Below are 26,333 nucleotides of genomic sequence, written 5' to 3'. Positions count from 1 at the left end.
TAACCATCTGGGTACTGTGGTGGCTGGCATATGGTGCTCAGTAGGTGTGGAAGTTGCAAGCGCGGATGCAAGGGTCTTTCTGGAATGTGCATTGGGGTCTGTCTCCCCCTATGCCCATTATGTTCCCTTTCAGAGCACAAAATGGGACTAGCTCTTCCTGTGATCCAAACACTGGTGTGTTAGCTTGAAAGTGAGAGTTTTTCCCCATTCAAGGCTTTGGGCTTGTGTCCAGAAAGCATGGATGGTTTGCTCCTGTTGCAGCACTGCCTTGAAGCAGAGGATAGTGCAGGTCAGGAGAGGATGTTGAGGAAAGCTTTGCTGCTCCATGCCTCATTAAAAGGACTTGGTGGTGTCTAGCTTCAGTCCTTTCTTTGTTACTAAAATTTCACCTAAGGAGTGTCATGTCTGTCCTTTGTAAAATTCCATTTCATATGTTTTTTAAAATAACCCTTGCTATTTTTCTGAATACTACTTTTCCAGAACAGTAGTGGGTACAGGTAGTTCATCTGGAAAAGTGAAGAGACTTAAGTGTGCAGGCATCTCTCTTTGGGGCAGTGGGTCTTTCTGTGGGGAAACCTCATGCCCTCACTTGGCAGACCTGGTGGATCTGGCCTTCATTCATTTCTTGCACCTAAAATTTATGAAGGAGCCATCTTCTTTTTCAGGTACTGTGTTTGAGAGCCTAAAAATGTATTTTTAACCAGGGGAAACATTGCTCAGATTAGAAAACGGGCTTTGTTGCTCTCTCAGTACTCTGTGAGCTGCTCCAGCAAGTTAGGAGCCCTTGAACCTACTGAAGGGAGCCCCATGCTGTTTGGAAGATTGATGCACTTATGCCCAGACTTACACATTCTTTAAGGGAATTTTGAAAAGCTGCTGCCAGCAGCAATCTGCAAACTCCTTGTTCATCTTTTTTAGTTGTGTTTCACTCAAGCAGTTCTCACCCTACTGTGTTTCCTCTGGTTGTCTCCTTGGGGTTGTGGTGGTCTTTACGGAATTAAGAGGGGGGCAAACTGAGCTGGGAGAGAAAAGGATATGGTCCTGTGTAAGGGGCCCTATTCGGAGAATGTAGTTGCCGGTGATTTGGATCTGTACAGGCTTCTGCCTTTAGGTACTTTTTTTACTGCTTTTGTTTTTAACATTTGGGTTAAAAAAAAATTAAAAAAGAAAATTAAAAAAAGGGAAAAAGAAAAAAAAAGATATGTGCTAATATTGACCAGACTGTTAATATTTTACAGAACTAGTATGAGTCTTGCTAGATGTAGAAAATCTATGTCTTTTCCAAGGGCAAATCTGCTGGCTCTGTGCTAAGTGTTTAGTGGAGGCATTAAATCTCTTCAATATCCAGGTCAATCATTGATTTAGAATTGACTTGCCTGACATGTCATTGTCAACTAGTTTGTTTACATGCTGGTTTTTTTTAACCTGCTTCCTGAAAAGACAGGTCTCTGATTTCCATACCAAAAATGTACAGTATCCTAATATTTAGGAATTCTAAGCAGGGTTTTGATATGGTTTGAGGATAATAAATGGCAGTTCTTTAGTGTTTCAGCAGAAGCCTCTGCATTTGTGCAGCAAAGCCAGTTTTTTCCTTCTTAAAATACATGTATTTTTCAACTCTGAAGTAAGTGTGCCATTTTTTCCTCACTCACATAAGGTAAAGTTTTTCCCCTAATAACTAACTGATCTGTAACACAGATGAGATTGATGCTTATTTCCAAATACCTTGGATATTTATTTTGCCAAATATATTCCCCATTTCCTGCAGGTATAGTGCATCATCTAGTCTCAGCTGATTCAGTGCCAGGAGGAATAGAGAATAGTGGCATGATAACATAAAAATATTCCTTCTTAATGCTGTTTTTGCAGTGAATTTGTCTCAGTGAACTTGATGTCCAGTCTGATTTGATTTATTATTAGTCAGATTGATACTGTAGGTCACTTTGTTGAGCAAATTGGTTTGTCCTATGGCATCTTCCATAGGAATAGACAGCTTCTGTTTCATCTCTGTCCTTCGAGTGCCTGGCAGAAGATACAGCTTGGGGCCCACTCCTCGTCTGCAGTTAGTGTGGAACTGCTGTGTCCCTTTGGGCTTTTCTGGATGAGACATTTGGGAAGGCTGGAGGAGCTTTGTGCAGTTTGATCCTTGACTACTTGCTCTCTTGATGTCTGCCAGACTAATAATTTTTTGCCCATGTAAGCTTTGTTACCACAATAGATAGGATAGAAGCAAATGCTTCAAATTATAAGTAATGTGCAAGTGATCACCAAGTTGGGAAATTCTGCCATACCATGACTGTATAAAATCTTCCTTCATGAGCGTTCTATAAAACATGAGTCTGTTTTATAGAATCCTGTGCAAATTGGCAAACATTTGTGTATGTGTCTGTTTTGCTATGTCTGATAAAGCCATGTTATGCAGGCTGGAGTCTGTCACCCCTCCCTCATCCCCCCCCTCCCCCCCCCCCCCGCCCCATTTGTTCAGAGTACAGCTGGACTTTGATCTTTTTTCTACAATCTTGGAGTAGTAAATATTAGTCATGGCAAAAATGGATATAGAGTCACCTGCATGGGGTTGGTTCTGTTGGATGGCTAAACAAGCAACAGGTACTATTTTGAACTTTAGCTGGTGTTTTTCTTTAAATAAGAACTTGGGTGTTTTTCCTGCCCTGTTGCAGCATTCTGGAATTACAACATTACTGAGGAGTTATCCTTATTCCAGAGTACTTCTCTTCAATAGGCACTAGTTGAACGCAGGAGTTGCACTGATAGCTCTTGTGCGACCAGTCCCTGCTTGGTGTTTCACAATGTAGAGGTACTGGGGGAATTGAAATTCCTACAAAGTGATCATGATATATGTACATTTATCAACCCCCTCTCTCTTCCCCTCCCCCCCTTCTTTTGACAGACAGTACATTAATTCTGCATCGTGATGTTGCAGAGAAGGACAAGAAGTGTGTATATGTTTTAATTGCTGGTGTCCTTCTTAAACTACTGTGTCAAATTGAAAAGTAGCTTCTGATTTTAAGAGAATAGGTGAACCATAGTGTGAATCAATAGTGAAATTGCAGAGGTATTTTACGTATGACCGTTTCCAGTATTTCTTTGCATGTCCTTTGCAAAAGGACAAAGTCCTTTTGCGTGTCTGATTTAAAGAAGGAAGACCCATTGAGTAGTAACACCCTACTTCAGGATTTGAGCCCTGCCATCTGTTTACATTGCAGTGCAAGCCTTATGTCTGATAATGGTGAGGTTTGCTGTCCAGACACCATTCTTTAGCTCTGTTGTAAATAGATGGAAATCTGTTTGTATATCCAGACTTAAAGGTTAATCTAAGGGCTTTGCTGAATGGGTTGAGAGATAAGTTGCAAAGTTTTAAGGTTTGGTAAAGGAGGCAGAAGGGTTCTCACAGCAGAGCACTGCTAGCAAATGTGTCTTTGGTGGCTGATAGGAGATCTCTTTTAACAGTTCATATCTGCCAAATTAACTGGGAGTGCCTTAACATCTGCCTACATTACAGATTTTGGTTTTCTCCTTTTGGAGTTCAGGCACACCAGCATGGACTTAAATGGGATTGCTTTTTGACCTGCCTTTATGAAGTAGACTCCTTTTGGTTTAGCTGTCCCCTTAAGTGTCTCAGATGTTAGAAATACAGAGTATTGCTCTGTATTTGCTTTATATTTTAAAAGCAGTTAGTACATAGTATATTTTAACAGAAAATGTGCAGGTCATCCAGGAAGCTTCAGCAAATACCAGCCAAGAATGCATGCAATTAAAACCACAAACAGCCCCTGTTCTGCTGCCATCTTGTCAACAGCAACAGTGCATGGCTCATGTTTTAGGTTCTTTTCCCCAGACAGGCAACTCAGAAGCCCAGGAGGAGAAGATTCTGTTACAGCTTTTCTTCACCAGCTTTTCAGGGTTGTGCAAGTGACTTTCATTAAGTTTTCACACAACAGCCCAGGACTTTTGAGGAAGGACTAGACTAGGAACTCGTAGCACTTATTCCCATATGTTGCATTCATTTAGCTGGGGTGGATTCCAAAACACCATTGCAGTTGAAGCATAAGATGCATCTTAAAAGCTGAAAATCTTGGTTGTACTTTAAGCATTTTTATCTGTTTATCTGCAGAGAGATTAATGAGCGATAGGTAACTATGTTGGATCCAGGCTTGCAGAATGCAGTTGAACTGCTTTAGGTTTCAGCACACTCATTTAATTACTGGGTTACTGAAAGTTTTCTCTGCTGTGGGGGTGCTATGCATGTGAGTATGTAGGGGAAACATGTATGTTTATACAAATAACTCACATTTATGCAAAGAACTCTAAATGAAGTTTGGGGATACTGCGTTTGTGTTGTCTAAACAGTTGTGCTTTAGATTACCCCCTTCCCTAATTTCCTTTCAGAAAGATCGCAGATAAGTCTTGCTATCACTTAACACTCGATTACTTCAGTGTTCATTTCCCCTATGTGATTTAACATGCACAGGCTTAATTATTCTTTGCTGGCCTGGGGAGAGGTTTCCTTCCAATAATTACCTTCACTGGCCTTTACCCTTCTGCACATTAGTTTGTTTGGAGAAATGTAGCTGCTCAGTAAGCAACTCCAAACAAGGCAGTGCCTGGAGCTGTCTTGGAAGCATAATTTATGCCTTTTGCATAGCATGTTAAACTTCAGTTTGCTGCAACTCAACTGTTAGATGTACTGCATTAGCAAGCTCCAAATATTTCTCCCTTTGCTGAAGGTGGTGTGGGCTCTGCAGAAAAGCACTAGTTAACACTGCCTCTTGGTACTGTAATGGGACAGGACAGCTAAAAAGGAAAGGGCATTGACTTTTAGCAAATGGCATCCATTAATTCTACCATTTCTACTAGCAGCTGTTGTTTAGTCAGACACTATTTAAATGTCAAAAGAGAATAACTCCTTGTGAGATGAATGTGATGCAACGCTGCCAGACTGATTGCTCCTGTGATAGCAAAGAAATACATATTTAATCCTGTGGAAATTTCTCAGGGTTATATCCTTCTGATTCCTTCTAATGCTGTTCTTCCTAATGCATAGCATGGGGGAGAGAAAACAGGAATAGTAAAGACTAGCAGGACTAAAGTGGATAAATAAATTGTTAAAATAATTTTAAGTTGGTGGTAGTTAAAGAAGGTAAGGCTGATCATTTCTTGGAATGACTAGTACAGAATTAGTTCTAAGAGCTTTGTCTTCTGCAACTTTAATCAGCCTGTATGCTACAGAAAATACAATATGATACATCAAAGGGATGGGGATGCTTCCTTCTCTACCAGGTTTACTGTAGATAAACTGTAAACCTGGTAGAGAAAAACGTAAATAAAAATTATCCTTATTTAGCTATTTAGTGGTAAATATAGTGAGAAGTAGCAGAAGGTTCCACTTGTCTTAGACCTCTGAATATTCAGTGCTATTATTAAGATGGAATAATAACATTATTACACAGTCTGTAAATATATTTGTAAATTCAAGTGTCTTCATATATGTGGAAAAAATAAACTGTTCTGAACATGACAAAGCCACGTACTTTTTCTAATTATGCTGTCTTCTTCATTATATCCTGATGTTTGTTAAAACACAGGAAAAAAAGTGATCATGTTTTAAGTGTCTTCTCACCTTTTATTTTAAAGTAGTCTCATAAAGCTCTGGTCTCTGATCCATTGTGGGATTACTTGTCCCTCAACTAAAAGCTAAATTATTAAATCTGCTTTACACTTTTCAGATTTTATAGTGGATAGAAGATGTGTTCGTGTTTACTGTGGGATCTGACAGAATAATTAGAGAGCACTATCTCATTTCTGGTAGCTTAAGTACTGAGAATAATAGGTGTAACTAAAAATGAAAAGAGGAAATTGTTTGCTAGTTTGAATAAAAAACTTTTTACCCTCTCAGCTCTCATGGGGTTCATTATTACAGTTATTTTTTAACAGTATCTCCACAGTTTTGCTGGTGATAGGTTGGAAAAATTGCTGTGTTGGTCTTAATACATGATGAGATCGGTAATGAGAAAAACAGGGTGTTGGTCGTACTCAGGTGTCCATATTAGAGACAGGTTTTGAGCTGCATGGCAAGTTTTACTGGCCCCAGTCTACTGATTCAGTAAAACTCATAGTCTTTTAAGGCAGAAGAAACCGGACTTCTTTGAAGCAAGTGAGAACAAGAAAAACCAGATCTTTTTATTAATGGAGCTTGGGAGGGGTATTCTTTGTCCACCTCGCAACCATTAGAGTTGTCTTCACTGCAACATAGTTTATACATCAGAAAGGGTTTTGCTTTGGCCTGTGGCCTTTAGGTAAGAGCTGGAGGATAGCAATGGATGCCTGTAGGATAACAATGATGAAGTTAAAATGTGCCCATGTTTGTTGTGTGGAGATAGAAAGGAGATAAGGGTTCACAAGCCCAATTTTCTTGTTGGAATTAATCTATAAGATGCATATTGCTGGAAAGATGCATGTGCTGTTTCTGCCTACAAGCAGGCTAGAAATGCGTGTGGATTACTCGATTGCCTTTTGTGGCTCTCCTGCTTTTCCATCACACATGCATCAGATGAATTTATATAAAAAAATTGATCTAATGTACATGATTAAACTTGACAAGCCTTAATCTCTGTTGCTAAGAGTGTGGGCTGGATAGGTAATGTGGTAGGTCTTTGTTTTTCATGTAAATACTTGCAATGTTCTTTTGCATTAAGTGTGGTAGGTTTTTTTCTTGACAGCCTAGTGATTAAAATCTACTCAGTTTTAAAGAGGTGTAGTTGTGTAAATACCGAGAACAGAGTTGAATTAAAGAGAGATCTTTACCTTTTCAAGAAATTTACGAGTAATAAGTACTTCTTTGACCTCTTATGGCAAGTGATGGCTGTCGGTTTATTTTGGCTGAAGGTTTCTGTGAAATATTTCATTTGCTTGTATGCCTTTTCCTTGAAAATTAGATAAATATGCTAATTTTTAGTTAGTTTATATTCTTGGGTCAGCAATGGTAAGTAGTATTATTTTTATTCATGTCAGGGCAGAATCCACAATCCTTAGTTGTACTACTAAATTTGGTTAGCACAACTAGCCAGTTTGGGATGCGATTCCTGACTGACAAAGTCATGATGGAGAATGCCTCACAGGGATTTGGGGGGGGGGTGGGGGGGTGGGGGTGTTGTTTGTTTTTTGTTTTGATTTTTGTATTTTAAGACCTTGGCTGTTTAGGTACTGAGATCCCCCTGTCCTGGGCACTTGGAGCTGTATCTGGGGCTTTGGGTTGGCATGGGAGAGGCTGGGTCTTGTTTTGCTTTTTTTACATTATACTGCAGTGGTGAATATTAACATTGTATTGCAGTTTTATCAGATGCTCTCATGAGACTTTTATCAACAGTATATGAATTTGGATTGTGGCTGGTGCATTGGACGCGTTCAGAATGACATTTCATGCTTGTTTTCAGAATTTAACTTATTTCTCTTTGCTGTTGATCAGGAGTTCCTCCTGAACTCCTGTGATAAATAGTCATGATCAGGGTCAGTGATACAACACATTCTGATAAAGGCGTATGAACAGGCTTTCCAAGAATATGTGCTTGCAGTTGGGCCTTCAAAACCAAGTCATGCAGACACTGTCTTTTTTAAAAAATATATTTTATTCTTGACTTTAGGACAGTTACATCATATTTTCTTGTAGTAGTAGGAAACAGGAACCATGGCCATGCAGCACAATTTATAATCTTGTGTTATTTCTTGTGGCCTTAATTCAGTAGTCTGAGGTCTGACTAGGAGAGAGTTTGGTGTGTAGTACCTAAATAGGCCAGTCTGAGTTTAAAAAGCAAAACCACCAAGTACTGCTGCTAGATTACCATTTCTGAAAGGCAAGTTTCTTCCTTGTCTGTGTTGAATGTGGATACATGCAGCTAACGCTGGTATATTAAAAAAATAAAAAATAAAAAGAATAAAAGAGGTCTAAGCTGATTTATATCCCATTGCATTTTGACTAGATGTATGTGGTCTTTATAGCAAGTGCTGCTTGTTAAAGAATGCCTGCTGGATATGTAGGTAGTGTAGAGGGGGGTTTTAAACTGCTTTTTTGTCTTCACTCAGATTGGTATTAGTAATAGAAATGTCTTTGTTCTGTTCCCACTTCGTGTTGTGTGGGGTTTTGTCAGTGAGAAAAAGGGAAGAGAACATTTTGGAGATTACCAGAGCTTCAGCCTGTGGTTTGGGTTGTTTTGTGGTTTTTTTTTGTCTGCTAATGATTTTGATACTGTTTGGCTGCACCTTCTGTCTCTGGACTGGTCTAATGCAAGGAAGCTGCCCAGATGCCAACTTTCACAGGCCAAGAGTATTTACAAGACAATGATGAGGGGCTGCAGCATGCTGGAGGGGTTGGACCACCGCTGGCTGGTGATGGCTTCCTTAGGTCCTAAGTTGTACCTGATGCTCCTCACCCACCCCTGCACCTTTCACTGCACTGGGTGCCCCACAAAAGCAGGGGCCATGTTAGCCTGCTGCTGAGGCTGGTTTAGGGTGGGAAAGGACATGGTGACTAGGTTTGGCCAAAGTAGCCTGCACCTACAAGGATGGTATTTCAGTGGTGTTTTCCTAGGACTGTTTTGCTTCCTGTTTGTGGCTGGGGGAGATGACCTTCAAGAAAAGAGGTGCTGCTGTGTGCTCAGATATTTCTAGGAAGTTTCTATAGCACTTCTGTTCAGCAGCAACTGCCTGTGCTGCCAGAAAGCAGTAGTAGTCCTCAGATGTCCTGTTTAATACACAAACACTGGTATTCCATCAGTTTGGTTGTGAATAATGGAGTACAGATTACCTTCATGTATATTAAATGACAACAGATACTGAATTGTATGGAAGGTCACCAAACCCAGCAGGGAATATACCTTTGCCTTCACCAGCTCTGATTTTCAGACAATGTCAGTGCATCATGTGCAGTCGCAACAAATTAGTTCCCTACTTTACTCCATCCTTTCTCAGCTGCCTGCTTTAGGATGCCCAGACATCAACATGCCTCGTTCCACTTGCCTTCGTTTTGGGAGCTGCTGGCTCGCAAAAGATTGGGGTGAGCTGTTGCAGTTCCACCAGATTTATGGCTACCTGTTTTGTTGTTTTTGACATAGCAATGGATGTACAGCAAAGAGTGGGCACAGTAAGCTTGAACTTCTTTTTATGGACTATAATATTTAAAAGCTAAAATGTAACAGTATATCAGTTGTGAATACATGGAAATAGTGTGTACTGCTTAATGTGTTTCAGAAATCCCTGTTACTTTTCTTCCTTAAATACAAGAAAACAGGCGTGTAATGCCTCATTGAAAGAAGTCTGTAGGGGTGCTTTGTGAGGGTCTTAATTAAGGGCTTTGAAAGACTAAACAAAAGGAAAAAGAAAATGCTACAGGGTTATTGTTATTCCAGCCCATTGGCTCTGCGAGCTGACCATCCATTGGTGCCTTCTGTCCATTTGGGAGCTGAATGACACTTTTGTTCGTGGTTAACAGAGGTGAAAGAAGCCAATTATTGCCTGTCTTTTCCACAGGGCAGCTGCAGACGGATTTCACTGCAGGCAAATACGGACTTTTCTGCCACAAGGATGACAGTTATTTTTGTGGAATTATATGAAAGAAAACAGATTTTTTTTTCTCTCTCTTCCCCCCCCCCCCCCCGACTTGTGTAGATGTTTATTCAAAACTACTGTGAATATGCTGTTGTGGAATGGGAATGTGTCTCCACAATAACAGCGTACTTGGCTTTTTCTCAGGGCGTTTGAGAAAATGACTTTTTTGGGGGTTTCTTTTTTCTCCTCTTATTTCTTTTGCATTTTTTTTCTTTGCAGTTGGTTTTAACTATAGGTGGTTTTCTAATTGGTGTGCAGTGGGCATTAACCCTCTTATGCCTGCCAGCTTAGGCTATGCTGGTTGCTTTGTGTGCCGTAGGGATAGAGGGACAACCTTTGGAGGTTGCTGTTGTAGGACTTCCTAAACTACATGTCTGCATGCCATTATGGACCTCAGAGAGTGTCCCTGTGCCTGAAACTTGCCATCCCTTCTCCCACATCTGTTGATTGGACCAGTATGTTTTAAAATCCCCTCCCACACCTCTTGCTTTTTAAATTCCAAATTTTTTCATTTCTCCCTATTTTTTTGTTTGTTTGTTTCTTTGATTCTTTGAGCTTCTACTTGTAGTTTAAGAGTGTGAAAAGACTTGGTTGATGAATAGGCGGGTTCACCAACTGTTTTGATTCTGGAGAAGTCTCTTCCAGTTGGGGGGGAAATATTGAGGAAGGACCGGAGTTGATGCATCTTGGTTTGCTGTGCTGAAAGAATTCTCAGCATGTTAGCTGCACAGGAGGCCTCTTGGTGGTTGTAGTAGCCTCTTTGTGTAGCCGTCTAAAATCTGTATCCAGGCATGGTTCCTCATATAGTATATATATATATAAAAGGTGGTGCTCGTCATCTTATGTGGCTTTCTGCTGCAGGTGAATGGAGAGTCCTGCCTTTTGTCCTTCAGCCTTCTGAGATTGGAAGCTGTTTGAGGACATTAATCCTTCATCTCCTGGTGCCTTAAGAAGAGCTTCTGTGCTTTCAGTTGGTTTCTCTTCATCCAGATTGATCCTTTACAGTTTTGTTTGTTTTTTTTTTTTTGTTTTTTTTTACTGGATTGCTTGCTATCTACAGACATGGCTGCTCCTGCCAGTGGCCCCTGTATTGCCAACCCACATTGATTGAAGTTAGTTGTGTCCCCCATGAGCTTTGCATGGTACAGACAGCCTCGCTTGAGGCTCTTGATGGAGGATCCATCCTTTCTGGAGGATGTGGCTCTGTGGGCTTTTGTTATCTGTTGGATGGTGTCAGTGATAGGGCTGTACCTTCACCAAGTTCTCAAGAATATGAGTGATGCAAATGTATGCAGTTCTGTGATGTTGCTAAATGGTTTTTACTGCAGACTTTGGGGGAGAAAACCCACCGTTACGTATGTGCCCACCACAGGTGCTGTGTCACTGTAGATCATGAACTTTGATTTGCAGTTCATGATTTACATCATGAACATTTAATAAAGCATATTATGTTGCTTTAACATGACAGCAGATGGAAGTTGAGAAGGTGGGAGGGAATAAAAGCCTTATACCACTTGGACCATTGAGTGGAGAGTTCTTTTTTTTTTTCACAAGGGAAAACATGCTTTGTGCTTCTTGAAATGAAATAATATGCTCTAAGTCAGGTAAGAATGAGATGATTACAGTATCACAGTATGCTAGAGATTGGAAGGGACCTCAAAAGATCATCTAGTCCAATCCCCCTGCCGGAGCAGGAACACCTAGATAAGGTTACACAGGAACGTGTCCAGGCGGGTTTTGGACGTCTCCATAGAAGGAGACTCCACAACCTCCCTGGGCAGCCTGTTCCAGTGTTCCGTCACCCTCACCAAGAAGAAGTTTCTTCTCAAGTTTAAGTGGAACCTCTTGTGTTCCAGTTTGCACCCATTGCCCCTTGTCCTATCATTGTTTGTCACTGAGAAGTGCCTGGCTCCATCCTTGTGACACTCCCCCTTTATATATTTATATACACTAATAAGGTCACTCCTCAGTCTCCTCTTCAAACTATAGAGACCCAGCTCCCTCATTATACAAGAAGAAAGAAAATTGGTTTAAAATGCTTCCTTGACATTTCTTGTTCAATCCTGTACTGTTGGAAGTAGAACCCTGAACCTGTAGCTCTTCTCTAAGAGTGTGCTGGCAGACATTTTGTGCAGCTTTCATTTCAATTTGTGTCTAAGGGTCACTGGAATGTAAGGTGGATGCTCAGCCCATGTATTTGCATGTGTAAGGGCCTTGGCCATCCATCTCAAATAAAAAGAGGAATGTAGCTGAAACCAGAGTAACTGTAAAGGTTGGGAGGCTGTTTGGATTCTTGTCTTGAACTACACATCTTGACAATAGGCGGCAACCCTCCTTTTACCATCTGGTGAAGGTATCAACTTCAGAGTGTTTCAGGCAGACTTTAAACTTCAAATGTCACAAAGTGGAAATTATTCTTCTGTTCAGGTACTGTGTGGTAGTTGATGATCAGTATTTTCCATAACCTGAGTTTTACATCGTATCAAAATGCTTTGTCAGCTACTTTAAGATGCTTTAGAAATTCCTATGTAAAAGCACATTTGCTTATATAAAGGCCATTCTAGGTGCTGCCAGAAAATCTATTTTGACACTAGAAAGCTGTACTGTGTGCTTTTAGTTTTCCCAGAGTATGTAGATAATTATAGTGTTGTATTGCAGGAAAAGATTATTTTTTTTCTCTAGAAATAATTTTTAGTTACATTCAAGTTATATGTTATATGTTATGTGCAAGTGAAAAAAATCTTAGATGCTGACCCTGTTGTATATACATTTGGACTGATCGAGATGTTTACATTTTGTCTTCTGTCTTCATTGTGTCAGCGATTGTGTTCATACACCATTTTTATTTTGCTCTTTCTGCTTGTAGCCTTCTAAAAATGTAGGACTTACCCAGACTCCTGAGGCTCAGGTTGCTTTCTAAACATTGGGTGGGACAGAGTAGGAGACCAAAATAAACCAGAAGAAAATCAATGAAATCCGGAGTACTTAGGAGTTACTAAAGTTGGCATTTTTATAAAATGGGATGCATAGCTGTTGGTGTTCTCTTTCTGTAACAGAGCAAAAACACGGAGTGAAAATGCAACACAAGATTTTGATGTGAATATATGTGTGTAATGATAGCATTGCTTTTCTATCAGATTGAAGTCCTGGGTTTTGTCTGGGCAGCTCAGAAACATCAGCAGCTTTATCCTCCCCTTCCTTGCAGAGATGCAGAAGAGATTATTCTCCTTTGAACCTGGGGTTTGGGAAGGGGAATCAACCTGTCCAAACCCACAAAATGAGTATCTGCTGGGGCAAGGAACTGAAGCTCTGTCCGGAGTTGTAACGGGGAGGTTTTGGTGTGAAATGTTTGTTGTAGTAAATACTGTGTTGCTAGGTGGAGGGAGATGTGGTGTCCTTGGAGTCCAAAGGGTGAGTGTGGCTCCCTACAGTCATGTAGAGGCGGTTTAAGTTTTATGGCATTGCCCTTGAAGCTGTTAAATGGAACGAAACATACTTTGTAGGTGTTCGTGGTTATGCAGCAAGGACCTGAGACTGGAGGGGAGGACACACAGATCTCATTAAACTGGTTAGATGACATTGTCTGATGATGTTCCTAGTGTTTCAGCAATGGTTCTTCACCAAAGGTTTTGATAAGGAAGAAAATGCTTGAGAACTTCCTCAATAGTAATGAATAAAACCTTGGCTTGGTAACATGTAAAGTCATAGAATCATAGAATAGCTAGGGTTGGAAAGGACCTTAAGATCATCAAGTTCCAACCCCCCTGCCATGGCCAGGGACACCTAGCTCTAAACCATATCACCCAAACTTGAATGTTTGTCTAACCTGGGGCTTATGTAACTCATTAAAGAAAAGTCACAAGTTCGAGTAATTTAAAAATGACATAGTTATCTTGGTGGTTGATGGTTCAGTATGACTCCCCAGTGGTAAAGACAGTTGTTGCAACTGTCAGTGCAGCCCTATTTTAACTTGGTTGCAACCATGTTAAACTTTATTTACTTAAAACATGACAAATACCTTTCTGTAAAACTCCATTAGGGAATCTGGTGTTGATCTCATCACAGGCATAGCTACATATTATGTTTGCTTTTAGCGTAAAGTTTCCCCTGTCTCTTTCAGTACCTTTCCTCTTTCTTACCGCCACAGGCGTCTGCTGCTCCATAGTTGTGCTGGCACAGCTCTCTCCAAGGCCATGATAGAGAAGAAAGCTGACTCCATCCAAAAAACCAATAAGAGGCCAAAACCCAGAAATGTTTTTTGCTTAAATCCGGATTATTACAATGATCTGATTATAGGATGCTGCCTGTAAACAGTTCCCACTGTGGAGGTGGAAAGTGATGGGAATATAAGCCAATTTCCTTTGTGAGAAAGAAAACATATCATGTGACTACACCCTGGAGATGTAATAGGTTGAAGCCTTAAACATGTGTTCCGTTGCTCTGTTCTCTATTACACTTTACGTGTGGAGAGCTATGGATTAAAAAATAGTAATAAAAAAAAGAAAAAGTCCTTCTGCTTATTTTCAGTGGCTTTTACAAATCATCTCAACCCTTTCCAGAAATGATGATAGTAATGAATGGTTTAGACGTGTGTGTTTTGGGCAAAGATAATTCCAGTTTCAAGCCTCCCTTACTTAGAGAGCTGTTATTCAGCCAGTTTATGGGTTGTTAAATGGGATGAAGGCAAAAAGCATTCTTCATAATTTTCCATAGCTGGAAGAGACATCAATGAGAAGCAGAAGTTTTACTAATAGGAGGATAGCATTTTGAATGCTTGCACCAGGTTTACACCTTGCCAGATATACAACTTTCCTTGGCGTTGTGCACAGCCTGAGCCGTACTGTCTGGAGACAGGAGCCAAACTGGGTAAAATGCAGAAAACATGCAAATGGCCTGAAATAATGACATTGTTCAGATTTCAGCCCCCAAACAACTGCTGTGCTAGTTGCAGGGCATGATGAGTCTGCCTGGCAAAGGTGCTTTGCAGTGGTCCTCTGGAAAACGTTGGTCCTTACAGATTTTCACTGCTCTCCTGAAGTCCCCTGTAGTCTGTGTTACCTCAAGTGGTTGTGTATCTGAGGGGGGCGTCACCAAATGCTTATGATGATCTTTCTGACATTTTAATCTGTGGTTACTCTTGGAGTCTTGGTTAGCCAGGTTACTTTGTCTACATGATTTTAAACAACTTTCAGGCCAGAAAGTAGATGTGATGAAGCTGTGCTGGGAGCTTCCCTAGCAGTTTGGCAGGGAGTTTCCCTAGTAGTTTCCCAGTAGTTTCCCTAGCAGCACGTGGAAGGTTTGTTACAGATCCAGGATGTGGATGATCTGAGTTCACGGATTTCTTCATGGTCTTGCACAGGTTGATTATTCCTATTTTGTGATGGATATTCACAAATGTAGGAAGAGTATCTCAGCACTGGCTTGCCCTCAGACTGCTTGACCAATGTGCCTGTCTCACTCGTGGTCTGATATTTTTTTTGTACTCAATTCCCTGCATTCCTGTATTCTGGAGAATAATTAATTACAAAACAGTGAATAATGCATAATTTTACTATCAGCTATAAATAATCTCTTAACTATGTAAGGGAAATACTCTTGCACTGAAAGACATTTTATTTCCTCCTCCAGCTTACAATAAACCCTTCCTTCAGCCCGTAATCTGCATCAAATGTGTGACTCTTTAAAAATTAACTGAAGAGCATGTTAACTTGTGCTATAGTCCTATTCCAGGATATGATCTCTTTCATAATAACGCAGTGGAATTTTTTTCTGGGTTAATTCCCCACCATGTGTCAACATAGGCCATTAACCGTATGTGTGATTGCTTAATGGCTGGCCTGCAGTGACTCAAATACCAGTTCCAAATAGGCCTTTGCACACAAGTATTGTTCTCTCTAAGATCTTGATGATGGCTTGATTGGCACATGAATAGGGTACATTAGAGCTAGTTACTGTGTCTGAAAGAAAGCTAAGACATCGCGTTGGAAGAAAAAAAAAAAAAAAAGAAAAAAACCCCAACAGGTTGATGTGACATGGGAAGGAGGAGGCAGGAGAAATAACTTGGAGATACGGTGCGGGAAAGGGGGATGTTGCTTCCCTTGCAGGAACAGACCTGTCTGAATTTTTTCAGCCTTTCTGTGGCTGTCAGTGAAAATGTAGGTGCTACTTCAGCAAAATGCTAAAAGCTTACTGGAATCAATAGGATTTATGTGGGGTTGATTTTTATTTTTTTTTTTTTTGCACTTGTACTGAGAAAGAGCTCCATGTACCCCTGTTTGCTAAAACTTTTGAGTAACTAAGTTCCCTCTTAATAGCCAGGGTTGGTGGGTAGTCTGATGTTTGATTGCTTCCATGCAAAAGGAGTTTTAGTGCTTCATCCCCAAGTGAGCAGTGACACAAATGTTCCAGTTTCAGCCACAGAAAAATGGATGGAAACATTGCACATAATTTCTTGCATAGCTGTTAAAGTGTAGTTTCTTTCTGCTGCTACCGAATGGAGTGAACCTACCATCTAGCAAAGGAGAAACTCTCAAAAGAGTCTCCTGTCCTGTTGTTCTGCTAAAAAAACCCCAACCAACACCCCCCCCCCCAAAAAAAAAAAACAACAAGAAAAAGAAAGGTAATTAATTTGTTTTGAAAAGGACATAGTGGGTAGTTGCTGGGCATAGCACATGAGAGCAGCATTGGGTGACTGGAGGGGACTCCGGGCTCTGCTGGCAACTTTGGGCAGCTTCCTGCACCTTTCTGTGCCTGTTTTCTTGTTCATTTGCTGTTTGTCTAGTCCATTTAAGCAGCAAACTCTTCTAGGTGAGGAGTGTCTCTAACTGTGTATTTGTATAGCTCCAATCACCTTGATATGTTGAACTAGGGCCCTTAGCTTCTTGTTGCAATACAAACAAGAGATGATAAGACATTGTGCTCATTAGAGAGGTAGTATGAGTACTTAGGAAATGGCAAGTGTATTTGCTGGGTGGGAATGCAACTTCTGTCTTATTTAGCTAGTCACTGCAGGTGTTGACTAAGGCTTTTAAGTATTTGGATATATCCTTTCTTACAAGAATGTTTCCCAGAAGAAGTGGGAAAGGAAACATGCTCATAATTGAAAAAATGGCATGGCTGCTAGGCTTTTTGTGACTGCAAAATGGGCTGTGAATACAGAACAGGTTTCTGTGCCTTTTTGAAGTGTTGGAGGTCTCTGGTCATGTCAAAAGCAGTAGGACTATACTTAAGGTATTTGCGGAGAGATGGAATCACAAGGAGAAAAATGTACATTGATGCAATAATTACTTTGAAATCTTCCATTCTGTCATTAACAACTTTGTCCATGTTAAAAGTAACAATAGGTGAGGATTAGAAGGAGAAAAATGTGTTGGGGAGTGGCAGTGAGGATTGGAGGATACGAGATAGTTAATGCTGTGAAGTCCTTGGCTGTTGGCATATCCAGGGGTGCCCTTGAGCTGGGCCCTCCCAGGTGAGAGATGGGCACCAGAAGTTGTGCAGAGCTGTCAGAAGCTGGTTGAAGGTAAATGTTAAATACAATACCAGTCTAACATATTGGGGCATCAGTGTCCTATTACCATATAAACATTAGGTAATAGTATAGGCTGAGGTAGCCAAACCTTTCAGTAACAGATGTATCACAGTATCACAGTATGCTAGAGATTGGAAGGGACCTCAAAAGATCATCTAGTCCAATCCCCCTGCCAGAGGAGGAACACCTAGATAAGGTTACACAGGAACGTGTCCAGGCGGGTTTTGAATGTCTCCAGAGAAGGAGACTCCACAACCTCCCTGGGCAGCCTGTTCCAGTGTTCCGTCACCCTCACTAAGAAGTTTCTTCTCAAGTTTAAGTGGAACCTCTTGTGTTCCAGTTTGTACCCATTACCCCTTGTCCTATCATTGTTTGTCACTGAGAAGAGCCTGGCTCCATCCTTGTGACGCTCCCCCTTTATATATTTATATACACTAATAAGGTCACCCCACAGTCTCCTCCAAACTATAGAGACCCAGCTCCCTCAGTCTTTCCTCATAAGGGAGATGCTCCACTCCCTTAATCATCTTAGTTGCCCTGCGCTGGACTCTCTCCAGCAGGTCCCTGTCCTTAAACTGAGGGGCCCAGAACTGGACACAGTATTCCAGATGAGGTCTCACCAGGGCAGAGTAGAGGGGAAGGAGGACCTCTCTCGACCTACTAACCACCTCCACTCCTCCCAGCTTAGTGTCATCAGCAAACTTGCTGATAGTACACAATTCCCTCATCTAAATCATTGATGAATATATTAAATAAACTGTCTTCTCTCCTTCAGCCAGTTCACAGTCCACCTCACTACCCGATCATCCAGACCACACTTCCTCAATTTAGCTGTGAGGATGGTGTGGGAGACTGTGTCAAACGCTTTGCTGAAGTCAAGGTAGACCACATCCACCGCTCTGCCATCATCCATCCACCGTGTTATTTCCTCATAAAAGGCTATGAGATTGGTCAAGCATGACTTCTTTGTGAAGCCATGTTGACTGCCCTTCATAACCCTCTCATCCTTGATATGCCTTAGATGGCACCAAGGATAAGGTGTTCCATCCCTTTCCTAGGGATGGAGGTGAGGCCGACTGGTCTATAGTTACCCGGGTCCTCCTTCTTGCCCTTTTTGAAGACGGGAGTGACATTTGCTTTCCTCCAGTCCTCAGGCTGTAGGTAGTATATAAACAGTAAGAAATTAATTACTCAGTGTATTACTTTAAATTTTCTTTAAATTCCAACATTACTGCAAGCCCAAACACTTCCCAAGTGTAGGCTCCTCTGTAAACATCAGATTTCCTTTGCTTGATTCATAGATTCATAGAATGGTTTGGGTTGGAAGGGACCTTAAGAGGTCATTTAGTCCAACCCCCTGCCATGGGCAGGGACATACTCAAGTAGATCAGGTTGCCCAGAACTACATCAGGCCTTGAATGATGACATTTTTATAGCATGAATGAATTTTAAAGCTGAAAGACAATTTTCAGTCTGTTTCGAGAAAACCACTCCAAATGACTGAAAAATTCACCTGGGATCCTCCAACACATGGCAATTTTGTTTGCCTTCCGTTCATGATTTCTGGCTGTTGGGATTTGCACGTTTGCCTGTAATACATACCCATGAATTTTAGCTGCACTCATTGGATTCATGGTGCAGTCCATTACCATTCCAAACAGTATCTGTGAGGAGGTGCTTCTGGAAGAGAATTGTTTGCTGCTTGTTATCAGAAAGATAGAGTAAAACAACAAAAAAACAACCCAAACTTTTAATTGAATTAATCTACTTAGAATTTCTTTGCTGATCCTCTAGGCTTTCTATGTTTTCATTATATACTGAATGCAATTAAGACATGGGACAGTATTAATGCAAACTCGTCTATTATATCGCTTCAGTGGTTTTATGTTCATTGTGAGGGAATTAGCTAACTAGACAGAACAGTAGGTCTAAACTAGGGGTGTAATTCAGCTCCTGTTTTCCCCTGGAACTGGTTGCTGAAGTTGTGATTTGGTTGAATTACGCTGGTTTTCATCATGTGAGCGTATTTCTACAAGGAGTTTGATGCCAAAGGTTTTTCTTCAGAACTGTGGCACCACAGGACAACTTAGATTGGTCTAGCCTTGAGTTTCCCTGACTTATCCTTTCCTCCCCTGCCCACCCTTTGCTCTGGGTAGTTCTGCTGGTTAATGCAGATGTGACCTGATCAAATTTGAAGCACTGGCATACAGTAGCATCTACTTCTGTCCCTGTTTTTTTTTTTGATAATTGGCAGAGAATTGTTGGTCTGGTATACTGACAAGAATACCTGCTGCTTTGTCTTGTTGATCTTCACCAATGTTAACATAATTGGGACATTATCCACCTATCAGTGGTCCCAGTGGTAACTGGTAGCTGATTGTTGCTGAATGTTTTCTGTCATGTTGACTTGAGTTTGCATTAACCTGGTTTACTGAATGTAGTTTGTAAAGATATTAACAGCTCCAGCTTTTCCTAGTACTACTGAAGCTGAATACCTGGGGAATTTTATGTAAGACTAAGACCTTTTACCTAATGGTTTCTTGCAAGTAGGTAGGAGGGCTTTATTCAAATATAGATAGCTCTGCCTAAATCATTTTGTAAGTGTTATAATTAAATAACTCAGTGGCAGAGGGCCCAGACCTTGGAAAAGACTGAATGGAGCCTACAGTATTACATGCTATTATCTATCAGCAAACAGGTTAAACTTGCTCAGAGGGAGTATTTTATAGGATTTTAAAGGTGCCTTGTTGAAACATGATCTTCTTTCCTTCAACAGACACTCCTCGCTCTCTCTTTTTCTCCTTCTCTCTCCGCCTTTCCTTCTAAACTTCACAAAAGATAAAGGTTAGGTGATATCCAAAAAGAAGTTAGCTATTAACAAAGTGCAGGGGAGCATGGGGTGGGGGAAGTATTTTGGTTTTATATTTTAAGCAGCCGGTCTTGATTGGGTTTGGCTGCAATGTAGTTTTCCTTTTCTGTAGCTAGACATTTCATGTTTTTCCAGCTGAAGAACTTCTGTACAGTATTTTTTGAGCATTTTCAGTAGTTAACATGCCTTCAGATAGAGTGCATGGATGTGGTAGGTAGGAAGGGGGATACACCCCCAGTTCAGGGCAAATCCAGGTGTTGATAGTCAAGGCTGCAACACAGGATCGAGAGTTTAGCACCCACATGTCTGAGTTTTAGATGTGCCAGCATAACAGTGTTGGATAGCAAGGTTTCTTTGCATAAAATACACATACCTTTTGGCTGGGGAGATGCAGTGAAGAACAGTGGGTATCATCAAAACAAGGCTGTAGCAGCTAAATGTCCTTCAGTCCAGGTAGGCTGGCATAGTTTTCTTTTCCAATGCCCATCAACTATTGTGGGTTGTTAGCTTTCAGTCTCAGCCTGTAGCTTGGGCTAATTTGTTTATCATTTTTTGCCTGTCGTTTCTGTAGCCTTCTACAAGCAGTCTGTGTTTCCCATTTTGTGGTCCTTCTTTGTTGTTGCAGCTTTTCTTCTCATGCAAGAATTATTGTTCCCTTACTCCATTTGTGCCAGAATCCCACTCTGGCCATTGTTAGGAAGTTTAGGATAAACTTCAGGCTGCTTCATGGTAGAGGCTATGGTTTAAAATGAGAGTGAGAGTTGTGTCCTGCAGGAGATGCTGTGAGAAGCTGTGCATTTCATCTAATTCTCTTTTGCCTGATACCACGAATGTGGAAGCTGTGACTGAAGCCACTTTCTAAAGATAATCAGGTGTTTCTCTTTTTAAAATGTGATAGAATTAGTAAGTTGCCATTTGTGATGGGAAGTATTTCTGCTCATCCTGAAGCCTGGGGGAGTTTGAATTTGGTTAGTGATAGAATAAAGAATCTTTAAAAAAAACAACCCCAAACTGGCAACCAAAATAGTTCATCAGGGACTGGAGTTTTTGCACAGGAGTGTAATGAAAAAGCTCAAGTGCATTATATTGCCGAGTTCAGGTTTCTGGGTGCTGGGTGCTTTAAGAGTTGTTTATGCAGAGAGGAGATGTGGTACTGTGTATTTTTACTGTATCTAGCAAAGGTGCTGCCCTCTCCCAAGTTATTTTATCTCATTTGATGCCTATTTTCAACAGAGGGAGGTTTCATAGCTTTTAGCATCTGTGCTGGTTACTGTATGTGCAAGTATTTGTAAAGACTTCATGTGCCAGTGTTGGGTGAAAGCGGGGGACTTAGCTAAAATAAGCTGGAAATAAAGATTAAAGTAGCTGTCCGAATAACCTTGAACAATCTGCTGAAGCCTGCTGCAAACAACAGATGACTGCTGGAGTACTGTGGCTTTTTCACCTCTGGCCTGTAAAAATTAGTCTCTGCAGCACCTGGCATAGTGAAGTAACATTTTCAGTACTTGTTTTAGTTGTGTTCTGGTGGGTTTTTTTTTTTCTCTGTTCTGTATTACCTCCCTGGGAGAAGGATAAATCTTCTGACCAAGTGCTAGAGCCTTACTTGTTCAAAACTGCAGCCACAGCAGCAATAGTGCTGGAGGAAGGAACACGCTACTGTTTATATTCTGCTGTTAATCCCTCCTACCTGAAATGGTGAAACCAGGTGTAACTATAAGCCTGTGATTCATGTTATCCCTGACATGTAGCCTCCTCTTGCTAAAGAAACTACCACCTTCAGCTGCTCATCATTTAGTTTTGATGCCAGCTCCTTGCCTGATCACACCCTTGAATGTTTCCAGGGATGGGGAACATCTACCACCTCTCTGCCTCGGTTAAAGTTGGTTAGTGAGCAAAGATTTAGCCTGGATGCTTTGTACTGATAAGCTCAGTTACTGGTTAGCTGCTGAAAGGTGCAGGTCTATCCCGACTTCTTCATTTTCCTGACAAATCCATGGTGTAAGCCCACAACATCTCTATCCTCATCTTTCGCCTCTTTAAGCTGTTGTGTTTGTTTTGCACTTTCCAGGTAAAAAAAACCAAATATAAGCATGGATCTGAGTTCTGATTTCTAGACAAAGCTGTAGGTTGCCAGGGCTGACAGATCATTCTGCAAAAGGATAAAAGAACAAGAAATTAAAGATATGCCTTTCAGATACTGAGTCAGAACTTCAGTGTGCCAGTAAAATCTATGGCAACTGTGGGGCTTTTTTGGTGTTTCTTGGGGGCGTTGTGGGGGGTGGTGTTTTGGTGGTGATCAAAAGATTTGTAGTTATTGTGCTGTTTTGGGGGCCTTAGGTCTGGGTGTAATAACCCAATCCAGAGAGGGTCCTTATCAGAGTCCTGCTGAAATGAGGCATTAGGCAACTGCTGACTTTGTGTGATTAGCATCATTGCCATGGATACTGCCAGTGTCTTCCAAATTAAATAGGTAAACTTTTAAAAGAGCAATTACTAAGTCATCTAATTTTAGTGATACGGGTGTTTGATAGTATTGTTTGTAAATTCTTGCATTGAAGCTCATGAACTTCTGAATATTTTATTACCAGAAAATTGTGCCCCTGAACTCATTCTTCGACTGAGGATATTCTGTAGAGTGAAGTGAAAATTAGAACACCTATATGTATGCACACACACACATACATATATATAAAAAGCAAAACAAGTATCTGATTTTGGCTTCTACAATTCCCTGTGGTTTTCCTTCTACGTGGGTTGTTTTTTTGCTGATATTGCACTTCAGATAAGATTAATTTTATCTAGCAGTTTTTCAAAATATGCTCTACCCAAGTCTGTTAATGGGTGAGGCATCTGCAATCACACTTATAATTTCTGCAGCAAAGCTGCTTTTACATAATGCTTTTAATTAAACAAAATTTGATTTAGAAGTAGCGTGGTGATCATGAAGAAACTTTGGAAGTCTGTGAATTAGTGCTATAAAGATTGGCTTTTTTACTGAGTAGGAGTGACTATCGGTTGCAGTGAAGGCACATGCTTAAAAAAAACAACTTGGTCAGAATTCCAGACTTTTAGCACGGCATCATGATAAGCAGCCTGTGAAGATTGACATGATAATGCTAAAGACAGAATTGCAATGCATCTTTGTGTATCTCTCTGTAAGTATAGCTCTGCTGAAACGAAAATGTCAATAAGATTTGGGAATTTTGATGATGCTTTACACATCTTCATTATTAAGGTGTTCTTTTTCATGCTTAAATCTGAAGAGTCCATTCCCTATATGAAAATTGTAGATGCTAACTCACAGGCAAAACTCATTCTTTGCTAATTTCAGAACCCAGAGAAAGCCAAAATTGTGTCAAATTTGGATGTGAGCCAATCTGTAAGTCTACCTCGTTTCCATTGTCTTTGTGTATGTGACATTTGTGAAAATCAGGCATTTTTTGCTCTGGAACTTCATGACCATTGCTTTCAGACAGATGTGATTTCTTACTTGTTCTGCACCAAAGAGCTGTCACATAGTGCAACAGATGTGGTTGTAGTCAAAACCATCAACCAACTGATGGTTAGTCATTCATGAAGTGCTTTCTGATGATATGAACTTACTACCACCATTTAACTACAATGATAGGGTTTTATACTACCTGGACAGGCTTTTGAGAGACTTGTGAGTTGCTTGCACAGGTTATTATTTCTTAGGATTCGTGTAGGGTCTCCACTCCCTGATTGCTCTTCTGCTCTATTCATAAATGCTTCCTAGTTGATAGTGGCAGGGATGTGTAGTCCCTTGGAAAGCAGAGGGCTGTCCTGGATGTGTGAAGCACGTGTATTCATGACAATTTGAAAAATGTCTGTGGGGGGTAGGGTGAATCAAAGTTGCAGACTCCTATGGAGCAGACAGCTGGCGATTCATGTATGTCATACTTTTATGTACTTTCCTGAACAAGAAGAAAAACGTCGCTCACAGCAACTGCACCATCTTACAAGCTGGTGCTGAGACACAAAGAACCTCTTAAGGCATGCAGGCTGTAGAGTTCAGAAGTAAATGATCTTCCAGTTCAGCTCCTTCTGCAGCTTAGTGAGGGAGTGTGCCACAGTGGATTTTCTTGGTCCTTTTCTCACAATTGGTTTGGTCTGTGTGCTGAACCTTATCTTAATCTCCATTGGTCTTGAGTTATGTTGGTGTACAGTTGCTCTTGAGTTACGTTAGCGTACTCTTAACAGCTCCTGGGGAATAACTCTCTAGGTTTACACCTGGATATGAGCAGTGAAGCCTTGGCCTGCTACTTAATAAACACTTAGTTTAAAGGAGCAATTTCATCTAGATTACATTTAAGAGTGCAGTGTTCATATCAGGGGTTGCTGAGGGCCAGCAGACCAGTTGCTAGTTACTTGTTAATCTGAACATAAATTCACTGACATCAGTTGACATTGTCAACTGCTCTGGGGGAGACCTTTTTTCCCCCAGTAACTATGGTGAGTTTTAAATAGTGCATTCTGTTGTCAGTATAAATAAGGAAACTTTTCTTCATGAGCTATGTTAGACATTATGGTCTGGCAGCTGGAGGAGTAATGTGGGCACTTCTTGCAAAAAGTGGTTTAATTAGCTGCTGCAACATTTTTGGTAGGTTATATGGTACTGATGTGGCATTGGGTTTGTCACAGTATGAAACGAGGCACAAATGCCTTGGATGTTTGTGCACAGAAGCAGCACCAACCCCTCCACATGCTCCTTGTTCCCCTTAGGGGCCTGACTTCGAATCTCCTAGGGTCAGCACCAAGTCCTGTTATGGGTGTGAGCCATGAAGATACCCTGAATGTGAAACTTTTTATTTCTGGTGGGCTGTATTTTTGCTGCTACAAAATAGTTCTTCAGGGAATTTGTGCCTTCGCAGCATCGCAGGAAGAGTCTGAGTTGCCTTTTCTCTGCCTCATCAGAAGTGATAATTGCAGTTGAGGCAGCTGTTTGAAAAGAGAGGTAGCTATGGATGGGCTGAGAATGTCTGCCCAAGCAGTAGGTACTTTATTCTGACATAGAGCATTTTGGGTGGCAAGTAAAATCTGTTGTCCTGCATGCAGTCACCAACCAACCTTTCAAGATCTTCCTAGAGGAGTGTCAGTGTTACTGGTTGACTACCAGTGAGACGGAAGGGGTAATTTAGTTTTGTTTGTTTCTTTTTACCCAAAATCTGTGGGGAGGTGGCACATGGATGCTACACAACAGCATGTGGAAGCAGGGAGGGCTGTATGTAGTCTCACTGACTTGCTTGTTAAACTGCATATTAAAAACAACCCAAAAAAGCAGTAACCAAGTGGAAATTAAGAACTTGGGTTATGTCATGAATTGTTAGGCAGTTATTTGTTTAATTATCAAACTGAATTGTTTTCCTGCTACTTTTACTCACATTGAGTAATAACTTGCTTTAGGATGGGATTATCTGTGATGGTTATGTAGGTGTGAACTGAGGTGATGGCACCAGCTTTGCCACTTACTGCTTCTTTGGAAAGAAAAAAGGCTGAACAGGTCTGCATACCTATCATGTAAGCACTTGCTGCCGGCCTGTCTCTGCTCATGGAGTGAGAATGAAATCTGCTTTAAACTATTACCTCGGGGACTTCTATAAGTTTTGTAGAAGGAAAATGACTGTGGTAGAGCTAGGACATGTTTCTGCTATTCTTGTCAGTTGTTCCAGAAGCCCTGTTTGCCAAAAGCTATTTATTAAGTCCCAATGCTTTTTTTTTTTTTTTTTTTTTTTTTTAAGACACTGTGGGATGAAAATTTGCATGGTGGGTGGTCACAGTCTTTTTTATTATTATTATTTTCATATGATGTGGTTGTAGAGTGGTCTTAATCATCTGTGTTTAAAATCGTGTGCATATGTAAGTTGGTAAAAATCAGTAGTGGGGATAAGAGTGCTGTAGAGCTTCTTCCATCCATGCATACCCTGTAGTTTCGCAGGAATTTTTTGTTGCTTAGAGGTGTCAGAGAGCTCTTTTATCAGCTTTCCATTATATAGGTCTTTGCTGCAGCTGGATTCTCAAATTACTGTGCTTGGAAAGTTCAGGATGCAAATTACTAGAAAGAGTAATTACTGTGTGATGCTGGAATTTTTTATTTATTTTTTTGTTGTCATGCAGTCTGCCTAAGCTTTCTTTTCCTCCTCCTTTTGCTAGAGTATAAAAATCCTTTCCTGTTTATTGATAAATCTGTCTGCTTTTCTTCTCCAGAGATATCAGCATGAATAACATCACAAGGCTACCAGAGGATGCATTCAAGAACTTTCCCTACTTGGAAGAGCTGTAAGTATTTCACACATA

General features: G+C 40.8%; 1 protein-coding gene across 3 annotated transcripts in view; it reads left to right on the top strand.

Annotated features, from left to right (window-relative positions):
- Window positions 1-26,333, top strand: part of LGR4 (leucine rich repeat containing G protein-coupled receptor 4) — a 91,189-nt gene that overhangs the window by 19,474 nt on the left and 45,382 nt on the right. For all 3 annotated transcript variants that reach the window (XM_061356561.1, XM_061356562.1, XM_061356560.1), the window contains one exon: window positions 26,244-26,315. In XM_061356561.1, the coding sequence (XP_061212545.1) occupies window positions 26,254-26,315 (62 nt within the window). In that variant the 5' untranslated portion in view covers window positions 26,244-26,253. The remainder of the gene's footprint in view (window positions 1-26,243; window positions 26,316-26,333) is intronic.

The sequence above is a fragment of the Neopsephotus bourkii genome, unplaced genomic scaffold (genome assembly GCF_033783945.1).
Source record: "Neopsephotus bourkii isolate Nb327-2 ecotype Australia unplaced genomic scaffold, CSIRO-AGI_Nbou_v1 NB_860, whole genome shotgun sequence".
In the NCBI taxonomy this organism is placed as follows: Eukaryota; Metazoa; Chordata; class Aves; order Psittaciformes; family Psittacidae; genus Neopsephotus; species Neopsephotus bourkii.
Note: the sequence above shows the minus strand (reverse complement) of the source record. Positions and strands in the feature narration are given on the sequence as shown.